At 40.3% G+C, this 15,253-nt stretch overlaps 1 protein-coding gene across 7 annotated transcripts in view; it reads left to right on the top strand.

The window, feature by feature from the left end:
* The window catches only part of TIAM2 (TIAM Rac1 associated GEF 2), a 145,689-nt gene that overhangs the window by 61,670 nt on the left and 68,766 nt on the right, over window positions 1–15,253 (top strand). For all 7 annotated transcript variants that reach the window (XM_075708403.1, XM_075708398.1, XM_075708402.1 and 4 more), the window contains 3 exons: window positions 2,841–3,013; window positions 4,488–4,712; window positions 14,971–15,156. In XM_075708403.1, the coding sequence (XP_075564518.1) occupies window positions 2,841–3,013; window positions 4,488–4,712; window positions 14,971–15,156 (584 nt within the window). The remainder of the gene's footprint in view (window positions 1–2,840; window positions 3,014–4,487; window positions 4,713–14,970; window positions 15,157–15,253) is intronic.

The following is a 15,253-nucleotide window of genomic DNA, read 5'->3' on the forward strand; positions in this document are numbered from 1 at the left end:
GTTCAAGTTTTGATTAAAATACTTGGATGATAATCAGTACCAGTGGGTCTGTCAGAGTTTGTGAAACTAGCGGCTTCCAGGGATCACTTCACTTGACCCAAAGATATACCTGGGGTGCCATACACCTAAACACACACACACATGCATGCCCTTCAAAATTTTTTATTTATATACATATAAACTGTCAGGATAAAAAATGACGTATCTTTAGTTACCTTTTTGATAGCACATAGGGGAAATATGACAATTTAAAATAGAACTTAATTTGCACTTTCCTAAAATGCAGAAGTGGAAGTGATGGTACAGTCCTGCTCCTGAATACAAGAGGGGACTTAATTTTGTTGGTTTAGTTTGCCCTGTTACGTTGAAATGATGACAGAAGTGCCATGCCTGATATGCAGAGTGTAACAAACCATATCTATCTTTCTAACTGCCGAGATCTCCAAGTGTTTCTGTGTAATAAAGAAGATCGAGTGAGGGCTGCTAAGGGGAAAGGATAGGACCAACTCTGTAGGATTTCCTCTTACCTTAAATATGCTGCCAGAGACTCTGGACAGTAATAGGAAAAGAGGCATTTCCTATGTAGTATAGAGGCATTTCTATTTATTGGATTTCTTCCTTTGAAAATTTCTCAGTCATCAGATGATTTGGTCAGTAACCTCTGATATATATTTCCCTTTTCCTTGTAACTGTTGTACATTCACTGGCACTGGAGAATGTGATGAAATCCATCTGATGGATCTCACTTTCATACACTGTAGATCTGGGCTTTATGAGGACCAGTGTATTCCACCACTTTCCACAGCATATGTGCCCCATAAACACTAATAGGCCCATCCTTCCCCTTTACTAGACAGAAGAATCCAAAAAACCTTGATTTTGGTTCCAGTTTCAGATTTGACCTTTGAGGAAGCTCCCCTTGAATTTACATGACTTTGGATGATGTGTCTGGGATTTTTAATACAGCATCAAGTGTAAATGTTTGAGAAGTACTAAAATAAGGTTGAACTCTGGTTTTACCTAACTATTTTAAAAGCATCCGCAAAGGAAACATTGCTATTTTGCAGGTTTTGCAATGTTGCCTTTAGACGTACTTCCTAGGCGTATTTGAGTGTGCATAGGTACACACAGTGTGTCACACAGAAAAACCAACAGCCTTAAAATCATCGAGTCAGCCCAAAATCTGAGTTTTGGTGCTGCCCTGTGTTGTGGTGCCTCTTTGATTTGAAGGAAAAACAACAACAAAAACAGGACTAGAAAGATAACAATGCTGTAGCCCTAGCAAATTTAATCCTTATATTGGCCAAGTTTCAAGCCCTCTATTGAATATGTATAGGGGTTACAGCAGTAATATATTCATGGATTACTGGGCCCTAAGGGACCACTGTGATCATTTAGTCTGACTTGCTATGTAATGCAGCCATAGATCTTCTCTAAATTAATTCCTGAATGAATTTGACTGTATCTTTTGGAGAAGGCTCGCCTTGCTGCAGAATCCACTAGTGGCCTCAGATTTTTATAACTGCTTAGGTTATTCTCAGTTTTCAAAATGTATTTAGAGTATCTGGCCTTAGTTCTTCCAGGTTAAACATCCAGCCATAGTATAGTATTAATTTCTCTTCCAAATTGAAAAATAAAAAAACCCAAAAACCACCACACCAAACTCACTGTTATTAAACTGTCGTTTACCAGGGGTGAAAGTGAGGTTTATTTACTTATTTTCTCTTAATGCACAACTAGCCTGAGAAATTACTGAGAAAGACAGTACAGTTTTTAACTAGATTATTTTAGTAATGCAGTTCAGTCTGTAACCCCTTGGACAGGCAAATTGATGCATCTCAGAGGACAGTGGATTGTAACGTGGGGCAGGAATGGCAGGGATGGAGGGGACAGGCCCTTCTTAAGCCAGCTTCACTGCTAAAGGCAACATGGCAATGCAGTTGTACTGCTGGGGACTGGGATCAAGTCTCTTCTGCTGTCCTCCAGAAGTAATTCCTCTTGTTATACTCAGAATTGTCATCATCAAGGATGAAGTTTGTTTTCTGGATGCACGTCTTGTACCTTGCATGTTATACTGTCTAGGAGATTGAACATGCTCAAACTCAACCCCTTTAAACCATTTTAGATTATTTGGATTGTGTTCATTGTCTAAGTCCATAATTTGCAGGTAGATTCAAGGAAATCCAGTTTAAATTTGAGAATTTTATCCACTAAGCATGTTGTTTGAAGACTAAATTTTCTGCAAATCTTTTCAACAAATACAAAGATTTCTTAGGTGGCTATTATGAGAGAGTTGGTTCAATTTAATAAAGAAACACAAAAGCCGATTTAACTAAGCAGGAATTAATCTTTTCTACATGCTTTAACATTTTAATAAGCTGAGTTTATTCATAGACTCTCAGAATGGATTGGGTTGGAAGGGACCTTTTAAAGCTCATCTAGTCCAACCTCCCTGCCATGGGCAGGGACATCTTTCACTAGATCAGGTTGCTCAAACCCCATCCAACCTGTCCTTGATTGAACACTTCCATATTGAGGTACCCTGGTTTGATTTGGTTTTGTTTGTTTTTTTTTTTTTTTTCTTCCTTCAGTCTATAGGTATTTGTTGTGTCCCTATTAGATGTCTGTTTCAACTTTTCATTGGCAAATTCATCATTAACTTTGCCTGTTTTCCAGTTTAGAGGATCTTCCTTTTTTCTCTATTTCAAAAGAGGGGCAGAACAGATGTTCCCTGTCAGTGAAGGGTATCTTAATCACAAAAGCATTAATATAAGAGCACTCAAATGTGAGATCCAGAACTTACTTTCTCCTTATGTTTTTTGTCCTTCTGAACTGCAAAGGTTGTACGCTGCTGTTTTATGAGACCTATGGAAGGAACTCAATGGAGCAGAGCAGTTTGCCTCGATATGCCCTCTTTGCAGAAGACAGTATAGTACAATCTGTTCCAGAACATCCCAAGAAAGAAAATGTGTTCTGTCTCAGCAATTCTTTTGGAGATGTCTACCTATTTCAGGTAACAGTATGCACAGGTAACTTTGTGGTTGTTTCCATTTTAGGATGTGTTGTGAGTACGCACATGCATGTATATGATTGGATATACACATATATACACAGACATCATGCTTGTGCCTTTGACTTAAAAATAATAGTATAGTTACACTATTGCACTATACTACTATAATATTGATGTAAGTTTATGATATGACTTCAGGTATATGATATTACATCAGTTGGCTCAGTTAATTATAGTTCAGAAATAAAAAGAACAGATCACAAATCTGCAAGACACTTTTGGTACCCAGTGGTTCCAAGCTTCTAGAAAATCAGCTTTTTTTTTTTTTAATGTCTATTAGTATTTCACCCTTACAGAATGATGGGCTCAGCCCTGAATCTGGTGGCCTCAGAGTTTGCTTGAGCAAGATGTTCAAAAAAGAAGGCTAAAAATAATCTAAAGATCTTGGCTGCTTAACTGCACCACTGGAAATGTTACTAAAGAACAGTATTATGTGGAATTGCCTGCATAAAAACATGTTGATTCATAGGCACACTTGTAAATCTCTCCAGAGACATGTTGTGCAGATGCGTTCTGCGCAAGTGAGAGGACGAGTCTTATGAGGTAACTGGGGTTGTTTAGCCTGGAGAAAAGGAGGCTGTGGGGAGACCTTATCACTCTCTACAACTGCCTGAAAAGAGGTTTTAGTGAGGTGGGTGTCATTCTCTTTTCCCAAGTAACAAGCGATAGGTTGAGAGGAAATGGCCTCAGGTTGTGCCAGGGGAGATTTAGATTGGGTATTATTAGGAAAAATTTCTTCACTGAAAGGGTTGTCAAGCACTGGAACAGGCTGCTCAGGGAAGTGGTTGAGTCACAATCCCTGGAGGTATTTAAAAGACATGTAGATGTGGTGCTTAAGGACATGGTTTAGTGATGGACTTGGCAGTGCTAGGTTAATGGTTGGACTTGGTGATCTTAAAGGTCTTTTCCAACCAAAAGATTCTGTGATTCTGTTCTGTGATTCTCTTTACCTTTTTGTCCTCTCTCCACTAACTTGGCATATTTTAAGCAAGCAAACACCTCTCCTCAGACCTTACATGTAAAATCATCTCTGTTGCTGTGTTACCTGCAGAAGAGGAGGTTTATCTTTGAAACTTGTTGGGTTTTACCTTAATTAATTGGAGGCATGAAGGATGTAAGTCACATCTTTCCTACAGCTTGTGGGGCTCTGTTGTGTTTGCGGAGCCCTCAGACCTTGTGGAGCTAAGAAGCAGAAGCTGAAAGTTGGAGGTAAGTCATGACAGAGTGCAGGAAAAGCTCACAGTTCCTTTATTTGCACAGTTTTAAAGATAAAAGTTTATTTCTCTGGTTTAAGATAAAGTGCCAAGATCTCAGTGAACCTGTCAAGCATTTCATGTCCTAGAGCTGCTGATTTTTAAAATTTTTCTCTCCTCTTGTCTGCTCATAATGTTGTACTGTTGGATTTGTTTCACAGGCGACAAGCCAGACAGATTTGGAAAACTGGGTTACTGCCATACATTCAGCCTGTGCTTCCCTCTTTGCGAAGAAGCTTGGGAAAGAGGACACCGTTAGGCTGCTGAAAAATCAAACCAAGAGTCTCTTCCAGAAGATTGACATGGACAGCAAGATGAAAAAGATGGCAGAGTTGCAGCTCTCAATTGTTAGCGATCCAAAAAACAGGAAGGCCATAGAGAATCAGGTACTGGAAACAATATTTTTACAGGAGCATATTTATCATTATTTCTTGCTTTCAGCTCTAACTGTCAGTGCTTTTTAGGCCTGAGAGTAATTGTCTTGGGGATAGCTGGCATGGTAGTCATAATTATTGCGAGGTTTGGAGAGCAATCCAGAGCAGCACGGGAGGTAGGCTCCTCAAAGCTGAGGATCAGACAACTCTGTTTTATGAGCACAAAACTCTCTTCTCTTCTGGAAAAATGTAATTCATTTTCACTGTTTTATGATATACTTAGCTGTTAATAATATCTAGCTGTTACATAGCATACCACAGAATATACCGTATGTTCTCTGAATAAATTAATTTATTACTGAATTGCAGTCGAGACTTAAGAATAGGTACTTAGCAATACTGTTCTGGAGGACAGACCTTAAGACAGGACGTGAAGAGTACTTTATCCAAATAAAATTGGAGGAAGGACAGAGGCAGAAAAAACCGTGTGCTTCAGTTGAAATTTAGCCATGACTAGAAGGCCAGGATCCACTGGGCTTCTTAAAAAGCACCGTAAGAGTCTAAATGAGAACAAGAAGTAAAGACTGGAGTTTTCCATCCCAGGTGGAAAAGCACTGCCATGAGTACCACTGGCAGCCACTGGAGCATTATACCAGTATCAATTCAAAGAAAAGGGGGACACTTAGTCACTAACAGCACTTCTTGTAGCACTCTCTGGTGGTGTGCTGGGAATTTTTTAGCTCAGTGTAAGCCCAGGTCCATCACTGCTTAGCTTGGGAGAGCTGACATACTACAGGCAAGATCTTTGCCCATGGCTGGAGCAGACAAAATGTCTGCGTCCAGACTTGCGTCTAGGCTAATTTTGTTTCATGGCAGCAAGAAATGAGCTGAGTCATCAGTTGCCGCCCCCTGCAAGTCTGAGTGTGGCTTCTGAACGCCTGATGTGTTATTCTGATCATGTTTTCAAATTATGGTCATAGGAATGCCTGGGTCTTGGCTAAAGCAGCAGCTTAGTGCTGAGGAAGATTCACCACTAAGATTTGTTTTTAAAACAGAAACCAGAGCAACGTCTTCAAAATTTAGTGTTCATGGTGTCTATGTACCTTGGGATTTTAGCCAAGCCATGATGAAGACTAAATGTCTGGGCAGATTGATAAGTAGCTAGAACTGTTCCTCAGTGAAAATGGTCACCTTATTGTCTGTACGGTGGTGCATAGACATCAAGCCTTACTCTGCTCTCACTTCCAGCACATGAACCAGGAATCACTCCAGTGATACCGTATAGAAGTACATCTTGATGTGTTGACATTTTGCCCGTGTCCCCAGTTTTGCAGGCAGCAACTGGCAAAAGGTGCTTTACTTAGACATGCTTAGTGTTCAGGCAAAGGCTTCACTACCCACGGCCTCTCATGTGCTAAACTCGTCTAGTAGTTTAGCCTAATAGGTCTGTGGACTGAGGTTGCTGTATCTCTTACTTTATTAGGCCATTTACAGAAGACATCTGATAATTTGAATATGTTGACTGGTATTTGAGAGCCCATCCCTACCTGCCTTTCCAGTCAGAGTAGCTATTGCTCTCTCATTATTTTAGGCTGCACATTACGGCCTCTTGAGTAGCAACCAAAGTTTATTTCCTTTGATCCAATACAGCATAATTATGTTTCTTTGGCTAGTGGAACACTTTTAGTTTCATGAATTTGATGCATGTAATATTTAAAATTCTTACTATACTGGTTTGAACTTGATGAAGGGCAGACTGGCTGGTATTGACTTCACTGTCAAGCTCCCGTAGCACACTTCAGTCTGAAGCTGTGTGAGCAGAGTTCAATAAGTATGCAGGTTTGTGTAGGTATTTGTGGTGCAGGTGTTCATAAGCCCTTTGAGTGCTCAGATGTTCATAATTTATTTCCAGGTCACTTTATTTCGTGGTCCAGAGCCTAGTGAGGTGAATGGAGGAGGGAAAAAGTTAAGCATCCTTTTATTGCAGTAGGTTTTGAGACCTAGAAGAATATACAGATTTCTAGAGTTGTCTAGTGCTTGCAACCTGTGGCACTGAGGAAAAATCCTGGTGTATATTAACTTAATTTACCCCTCCCCCCATTAGATACCGATGCTAGTAGTTTATCTAGAGTCAGTTGAAGACTATTAATGATGCTCTCTTAATATCTCCTAATTAGATGTTCTGTCCTTGAAAAACTGGCACTGTTTTCCAGCTCAGTCCCTGGAAGAAGTTGGCTGCATTCTGCTAGAACTGAAATCCATGACTAGGGCTACAGAAGATTTATTCCTGTTAATCTTCTGTCTGTGAATATCTCAAAACATTGAATGAGGGCAAACCACTGAGACAGAGTGGGATGGACCATGTGCAAACATCCACTAGTTAGCAAACAATAATGAGCCTTTTCTCCAGTCTTGATCCATTTGATCTCTGTAAAATCTCTCCTTACAATTGCTGAAGGTTTATTGGCAAAGTCACTTCAGAGAAAAGTCAATAGATAACTGGGTTTCCTAATCTTTTGATTTAATGTCTCAGAGATGGGCTTTTGCAAAGGAAAAAAAAGCTTGATGTAATTAGTAATCAAGAATTCATAATATACTTAGTAAGCTAACAATTTTGAAAAAGCATTATTCATGAGGGAGAAGTTTGCACGTATGTAGTTCAGTTGTTTAGTAACTGTGGTTGTTTAGTTGTCTTTTGCCCACTTTGAGTAACAAGAGGAATATAGATTCTGGGTTTGGTTTTGTGCAAATTTGGGGTGTTTTCAATCATGTGGCAGTTATGATTCCTCCACGCTTAAGTATACTGTATTGCCAATACTGTAGTTTCTAAGCATGCCCTACATCCTGTGCTGGAAAACTTCACTGGTGTGATACATTTTGGGAAGTCAGCAGAAATAGTGTGATGGACTGTAGAGGGGTTACAGTGGTTTTTCATGTAGAAGGATGAGGCACAGTCTTCATTTCTTTCCACTGGGAAATTATCTTGGAAACTGTGATTTCTAAATCCTTTCTCCTTTTCCTTCCTCTTCCTCAGAACCACCCAACCTCAACTTTCTGTTTTCTTTCACATCTGTATTGATTTATAACCAATACTTCTCTGCTGAAGACTTAGTAATTCACAGGGCTTTACAGGCAAACAAAACCTTTTCTTGTTTCAGTTACCATCACCTGAAAGGCAGTTGCAGTAAGGAAACTGGGACTTCTAAAATTGCTATAGGTATTTTAATGTACATACATGTTTCTTTTTGGTGTCCAGCAAATGGACTGGAGAAGCTCATCTGATAGTATCTTTTAAATCTGGTGGATTTGCAGGGTAGCAATTGATAAAACTAGTGCTAAACAGAAGTGCAAACAAAAAAAAAATGACAAGGAAGATGTTGGTTTTCTAGAGAAATGACTGTTTTAGAGACTTGATGCTATTGAAGTGGTTGAGAAATGTCTTCAGCCTTGCAGCCTAGATCAGGGATTCTCTCTACCTAGGTTTACTGGTCCAATAATAATAATAACAGAATTAGTAACTGTTTAAGAGAAAATGGCAGCTCTTCACATAGCTATTGATATTGTTGGGCAGTTTAGAAGAGATCAGTGAAGCATCTGTGAGAGCAGTGTACATAGAGCAACCAGTCCCAGTAGACCACTGGTGGCATGGCTGGAAATCCCAGCGCTGCACATACTACCTACAGCCACGTGTGTTTACATTACTATATGCAATAAATAAGTTGTGGGTGGTGGTGTTCCCCCAGGGTGTAACTTCCCCCCTAAACCAAAGAGAATTAGGACAAAAGGTAGCAAGTTTGAAAATCCCGTGGCGCCAAGATGAATTTCAAAGCCCATGGAGTCACAGTCTTTAAAAAAAAAATGTTAGTTTTCCTAGCTGCTTAACCTGCTAGAGAAATCACAGTGTTTGCTGTGAATACGGAGCCCTGTCTAACTACTACAGAAGTTAGTAAAAGGGATTATTAGCATTTATTTGGAGCTCTTTTAGCAAAATATTGCACATTAAGTCAAAAGCAAGGCTGTCAGTCCCTGTAGAACTGGTTTTAATGGGATGGAAAATCTACCTCACAGCGAGGGCACCGCAGCTCTGGGTGCACTCCTTTATGTACTTGGTACATAGATCTATTATGTTGTCTCATTTTAGAACAATAATATGAATAACAGTTTCTTGAAAGCATTCTGGGCTTGCCTCTTCAAATTTTAATATATTGGTATAATCATGTTTTCCAAGCTATTCAGAGGTTTCTGATGTGATTCATATTTTCTGTGCACATGATACTTAACTTACTTATCAGATGGGTTATGAACATAGGTATTTACTTGCAGGAACTGAAATGATGAGGCATTAATGAGAAGAACAGGCACATGCTTGGAGATTATTTTTATGGAAGTTTTCATGTGTGTCCTCCAACTAAAAGTAGCTTATCTGTTGCCATAAAAATCAAAATAAGGGGATCAGTAAGGTGGTGTCCTGTTTACTCTGGGTAGTCATTAAATCCGTTAGTACCTTTCTTCCCTGCGGTGGTCTTTTGGCTTTTTACACAGAGCATAACTTCATTACGTTTTTTTGTTTAAAATGTACCTGACACTTTCTCTTTTCTCTCACATTTATAGGAAAGTGGCTGGAGTAGTTTGGGGGATTTTTTTATTCTTCAGGTTCCCCAAAGCCCAAATTTCTCTTTAAAACACCTGATGAAATATTGTCTGACATTCTGATGAAAACTCCAGTAACAACACTCAAAGGGAGTCTTTTCAAGGAACTTTGCTAGCACTTGCCAGTTTTGCTGCATACAAATTCAATGTGAATCACAGTATACAGTTACTTTTCTTTCTTCCATATCTTCCTAAACTAGAAAACAAAACTTGTTTTAAACTTGTTATTACAGCTCTTTAGTTTGGGTGGTCTCTGAACTGGCAAGAGCAGAGCTCTGCCTTCTGAGAGATTCAGTACTATTTCTTTTCGGGTGTCACTCTTCATTGTAGGATGGTTCCTGTCTACATCATTACCTAAAGAGAAGGATTTTGCTAGTAGCTGGTCACTAAGGAATGAAGTGAGCAGGCAGCCAGGAAAGTTAGGGAAGGTCATCTCCATTCTCCTCGCTGCTGTAATTAGTATTTTGCAGAAGGGTGAGTTTCCATCTTTGTTTCACAAAGATTTAGTATAAAATAATGAATAAACTGTTACTGAATGTGTAGGTAGCTTTATCTCATACAATGAAGCTGGTGGGGGAGCCTGTGCAGGAAAGGCTGGTCTTCTGGTTTGGGGGGAGGGGCAGCTGGCTAATAAGATTCAGTGGCTTTCTTAATTACATCCCTAGCTATAGACATACATGTGGTACTGCTGATTTCAATCAGATTATTGACAAGAATGTAAATGAGGTACACGTGGGTGCAGTTTTGTGCTATCAGTGGTACTGCGAATAAGATTTCCTCTGTCTGTTTTGGTTAGAAATGGTGAAAATTCTGTCCTTTAAAAACAAGCGGGAAGATGGCATTTATTGTTAAAAAAAAAAAAAAAAAAAAGCTGCTGTTTTGTTATGTCAGGAAGTTTTCTTAACCGTTTTTTAAGTCAGTAGGCAGAATGAAGAATAAAGGGTATTGCTAATTGCACATCATTGTTGTTGTACTCTATTATGTTCCCTTTTTTATTTCTTTGAGCTATAAGTTATGATAGTATCTCTGTAGTGTCCTTTAAAGTAATGGTATTTCTGGGAGAGTGATGTTTTTGCTTCTTTGAGTTCTCTTTAGGAAGTAATGACAATAAAAATCTTTTCCTTGTCCCCAGAAACTGAGTGACTCATTTATCCAGATGGGTACAATATGAATTGTGTCTGAGAACCAGGGACTGGAATGCAAAGAGTTTGGTGTTGTTTGTAATGTGGTTGAAAAGCTGTTCATATAAAACAGCAGCAGAAGTTTCTTTTAAATCCATAGAGTTCCCTACATCAACTTGCAGAGACACTTTCCATCTGGGAAGAAGATATTGCGTAGGGGAAAACTTCTGAATTTTTTACTGCTCTAGATAGTGAATTGTGTCAGGGAGGAGCTCATGTTTCTATATGGTATAAGAACTGTTACTAAATCCAGTCAGTTTTAGAGGCTTAAGCACTGAGAGAAGGCCCTCCTCCCTGCGCAGCTTTTCTTTTGTGCTACCTTAAATAAGTGCCAAATGGAAGACTGGTATTTTGTTATCAGTTGAGCTGTCCAGGAAGTTTCTTCCATCATTCCGCTAGGTCCTTGAAGTATTGCTACTTCGAGTTGATATGGTGTCATTTCTGGCACTGCTTTCCACCATTGAGATACTGGTTTGGGGTTTATTACACTGAGCTCTTCTCACTTTGTACAGAACGGGTATTTGAGACAGTCCTTCCCCAGTCCCCCAAAAGAGACTGTTTGCACTGTACTTTAAGAAGGGCGAGGAGCTGGGGATCATTCGTGAGCAACGCCACTGGCACTGCTTTTGCTGGGACTGTTGGGGCCCTCCCTTTTACAGTCTGCAAACCATGGTAGGCATGTTCCAGTGGAGGTGCCTGTGCCACTAGAAATGTCACCTGCAGGGAGGACTGTATAGCACATAGGAACTATGGATCCCCATGTCACTTGCTGGAAGCCGCTGTCTGTATTGTCTGGTCTGAATGTGTTTACCCCTTGCCTTTCCCAAGCTCCCACTTTAGAGTTTACCTATAGAAAACCTAGCAGGGTTATTGAATTAACAGAGACCTGCTTTCGAGCATCTTCCTTCAGCTAGTATGTTTGTGTGATTTAAAATGTGATTAACTTGCAATTGTTTCTTAGTGTCTGAATAGATTTTTCACTAACTTGGAGGAGAATTGGCTATTTATGTTCTGAAAATGGTCATTACTGCTAAAGAACTGCCAGAAGTTCCATGCTGATGTTCCTTTGTATGTTAACTCTTAAAAACTCATTCCTGAACTAAGTCTCTGATGTAAAAGCTCGTCCCTTCACTTAGCATTCCCCACGTAATTACTGTCTTGTCCCTGTACCAGGGTTCCTTGCATGAGTTCTCATGATGGCCCAGGCTAAATAATTGATGGCCCTAATTCTTAAGGCTTCCCGCATTTTACTCCTTTCTCTCTCTGAGCCACAGCCTCCTTTTTCTCTCTACCTTACAGGGATCCTGTTAGGCTGAATATATTTATTTGGGTGGCCCCTCCTTGCCTTTCCCCCAGGTGCTCTTATACGACCACTAAACCCAGAAATCCTTGCCTAACATTTGCCTGTACTGAGAATGACATCCTCCCTTTCCTCTAGGAAAAGCCTTTAATGCTTTTCCTAGAAATTCACAGGCAGGTTTTGAAACAGTGACAGAGAGAGGGTGGTTTTGGATGCCCCGGGTGCTGTAGCTGGTGGTGCAGGCAAGCACAACAGCTGAGCAAGTCACACGAGGAGCATTTCACATGTGCTTGCTTGTTTTGGCGTGCCTCACATTGAGCCATATCTCTTACCTCTTTGCGGACTCGCTTCGTGCTGCTGTTGGCCTTTGTCACCCATTCCCACTCTCATGGCTGTCTGGTGCATCAACTTTTTCCCCTTTGCTTTTGAGCAGATTTCAAAAGGGCCGTTTTGTGTGTGCATGATGAAGTTCAGTCCTTGAGCCGTCTTTCGGGCGGTCCTCCCACGTGGGGCAGAGATTTGCCTCACACAATAGCAGAATAAGGATTGCAGCAGCTAGTCTGCGGGCTGTAAATTAACTGCATGGACCAGGTCATACTGTGCTTTGAAGTTGTTGCTTTTTCATTTGTGTGCTTCCCCCATTTAGTCTGCAAGAGTATAAATCTTTAGGAAGAATTGTCGTAGTTTAAAAGGCTTACACAAATAGCAGCTGGTATTGGTTCGTGGTCTCCAGTTGGTTCCAGACATCCCTGGTTTTGATAAGACTACAAGACAATCCAGAAATTCCCTGCCTACAGCTTTTGCTAATGCCATTAAATGTAACGTTGTGATGACCGATGCTTTTGGACCTGATTAGCTAGCATCCTGCGTGATTGATAAACACTGTAATTTAATTATTTCTTCAGAATGTCCTCCTGTTGTACCCTACTCCCCCTTCTTAGATTACTTAAAAATACACTTAGTAGAAATGTTTAATGGGGATTTTGAGAAGGCCTCAGAAACACAAGGATGCCTGTGTTCAGCTCATGCTCAATGGGAGAGGATGCTCCACTCCAGCAGAGCCCAGAACAAGCCTTGCTCTGTTCCCAAGCTATTCAAAGTTGGCTTGGCTCTGTACCCGTGAAGGTGTCATCCCAAAGCGAAAGACTTCACCTGAGCTTGTAGCTCTTGGTTTTGTGAAAAGCTGACATCCATGTTTTCATTCTGGTTGCGTATCAACACAGAAAGAGCTCATCACAAAACCTCCTATTGGAATCGTCCCATGCGTAAAGTACTGGCAAGCAGAAAAACGCTCTGTGAGGAGTGTCTGAGAGCACAAAGAATGCAAGTAAAGGGCAATGATCAAATAAACCTAAGATGATGATGATTATTCTTTCTGGGGCACAAAGGATGCATGTTTTGAACGTCTGTGGTGAGAGATTAGATGAGGCATCTTTAAGTGTGTATCTCTGTCCTTTTTCTCTGGATTTTTGTGAATTGCTCTAATGATAAGTTTTGTAAATTCTGTCTTTTGCTTTTAATAGTCATTCCTTGAAGGATTTTTTTTTTTAAGTGTCAAATAAGATTACCTCTTACTTCCAAAAGTATAGCCATAACTGATGCCACAGTTTGTGAGCACACGTGTAAGGAAGCCAGAATAGGTAATGTCTCAGTTGTAGTACAAGCCTCGGCCCCGTTTTGTTAACAGGGCCTTTTCACCCTTTCATTGCTCACTTCTTCGTTGTTGAAAGTAAGAGGCAAGGTTGTTGTTTAGCTTTTGTGGTATTTTGGCAGCATTATAAGGAAACTGAACTGATTTTGCATCTAGATGAGCCTGCAGGTCATAGTTCACCTGAGATTTTTATGATATTTATCAGCCTTTTTTCTGAGTCACAAAGGTCCTTGTCCCAACCTTGGCTCATCTCAGTGTGGTGATAATGTCCTGTGTGCACAGGGACAGGCAGGGCGTGCTGGTGAAAGGTATGAAAATGTGATGAACTTTCTCCGCAGTCCTAAACCACCTGTTGAACAAACAACATGCAGTGATTGGAGCTGACATTGGAACACTAGCATTGTCAGGGAATTTTAACAGTCTTCAGTACATGAACTTAATATACGTTAACCTAATGGACACGCCTTTTCTGCTTTCCCATGTGTGAATGTGCGTAGTCTATTAAACACAGCTGCCTTTTTATTTGTACTATTTATTGGTATTAGTGTGTATTGTACACTGTGGGGCAGATTTTAGCTGCACCTACCAATCTGTAAGTTAGGGAAATGAAAAGCAAAATTTCACTTTTGTGCAGTGCATAAAATGTGTGTTTGTATAGATGAGTGTGTATCTACACAGCTACTTAAAATCTGTCATCTGAGTCTTGATTCAGAACTTTGTCTAGTAAATATTTGAATCTCGTCGCTTTCCTAATTTTACACTGAAACTGGATTAAGCTGACTGTTACATCTGCATGTACCTGTGTCAGATATGTTTAAAAATTGCATGAAAGGTATGTATGTGTTCTTGCTTTTGGTCCAGTGGTTTGTATTGAGCATAGATAGCTCATTTGTGTAGTTTGCCTGAATGTAAGCATATCTTAACGTATTATTCAGACAAAGAACCGCACATGCTTGTGTTGCCAATATTGTCTTCTGTTTACAGATAGAGAGGCTGTAGGACGGTAGTAAAGAATGAGTAGGACCTGTCAGTGTAGCTACTTCACTTTGCACGGTGTATTAGTGTAGCTCTGCAGCTTTGCTTTCAGCCAGCTATACTATCTAAACTCATAAAAATGAAGGAAACAAAACTAATCTCCAGAAGAGAGAGAGAGAGAGAGAGAAGGGGGGCAGGGGGGGAAGCCTTCATGAACCGCAGGGTTGTGTTTTTATGTAACTGCTTTTGTGGCTATCAAACTACCCGAAGTTCATGGTATGTTCATCTTGTCAGTATGCATTTAAGACCACCAGCTTCGTTTTATTTCAAGCCATCTTTTGGGTTGATGTAACACAATATGACTGAATGTGTTTTGGCAGGGAATAACTAATCTAATCCATATACCACCAGATGAAAGTAATTTACTATGGGTTTGTGGAAGAGCTTGAATTTTCAGTGTAGCCCTCAAAGACATTTTTCCCCTTTTAATTGCCCCTTTTTATATCTAAACAGATCCAGCAATGGGAACAGAACCTGGAAAAATTCAACATGGACCTTTTCCGAATGCGATGTTACCTAGCCAGTTTGCAAGGTGGGGAGCTCCCAAACCCAAAGAGCCTTTTGGCTGCTGCCAGTCGTCCTTCAAAATTGGCACTGGGGCGGCTCGGCATTTTCTCCGTCTCATCCTTCCATGCACTGGTAAGTCCGAATGCACTTTTCATGGGTGCGTTACACAAAGCCATCATTAATATTGTACTTAGATGTGGAATTGTGCTGGTGTAATACATGGCTGCAC

Source organism: Pelecanus crispus, chromosome 3 (assembly GCF_030463565.1).
Source record: "Pelecanus crispus isolate bPelCri1 chromosome 3, bPelCri1.pri, whole genome shotgun sequence".
Lineage (NCBI taxonomy): Eukaryota > Metazoa > Chordata > Aves > Pelecaniformes > Pelecanidae > Pelecanus > Pelecanus crispus.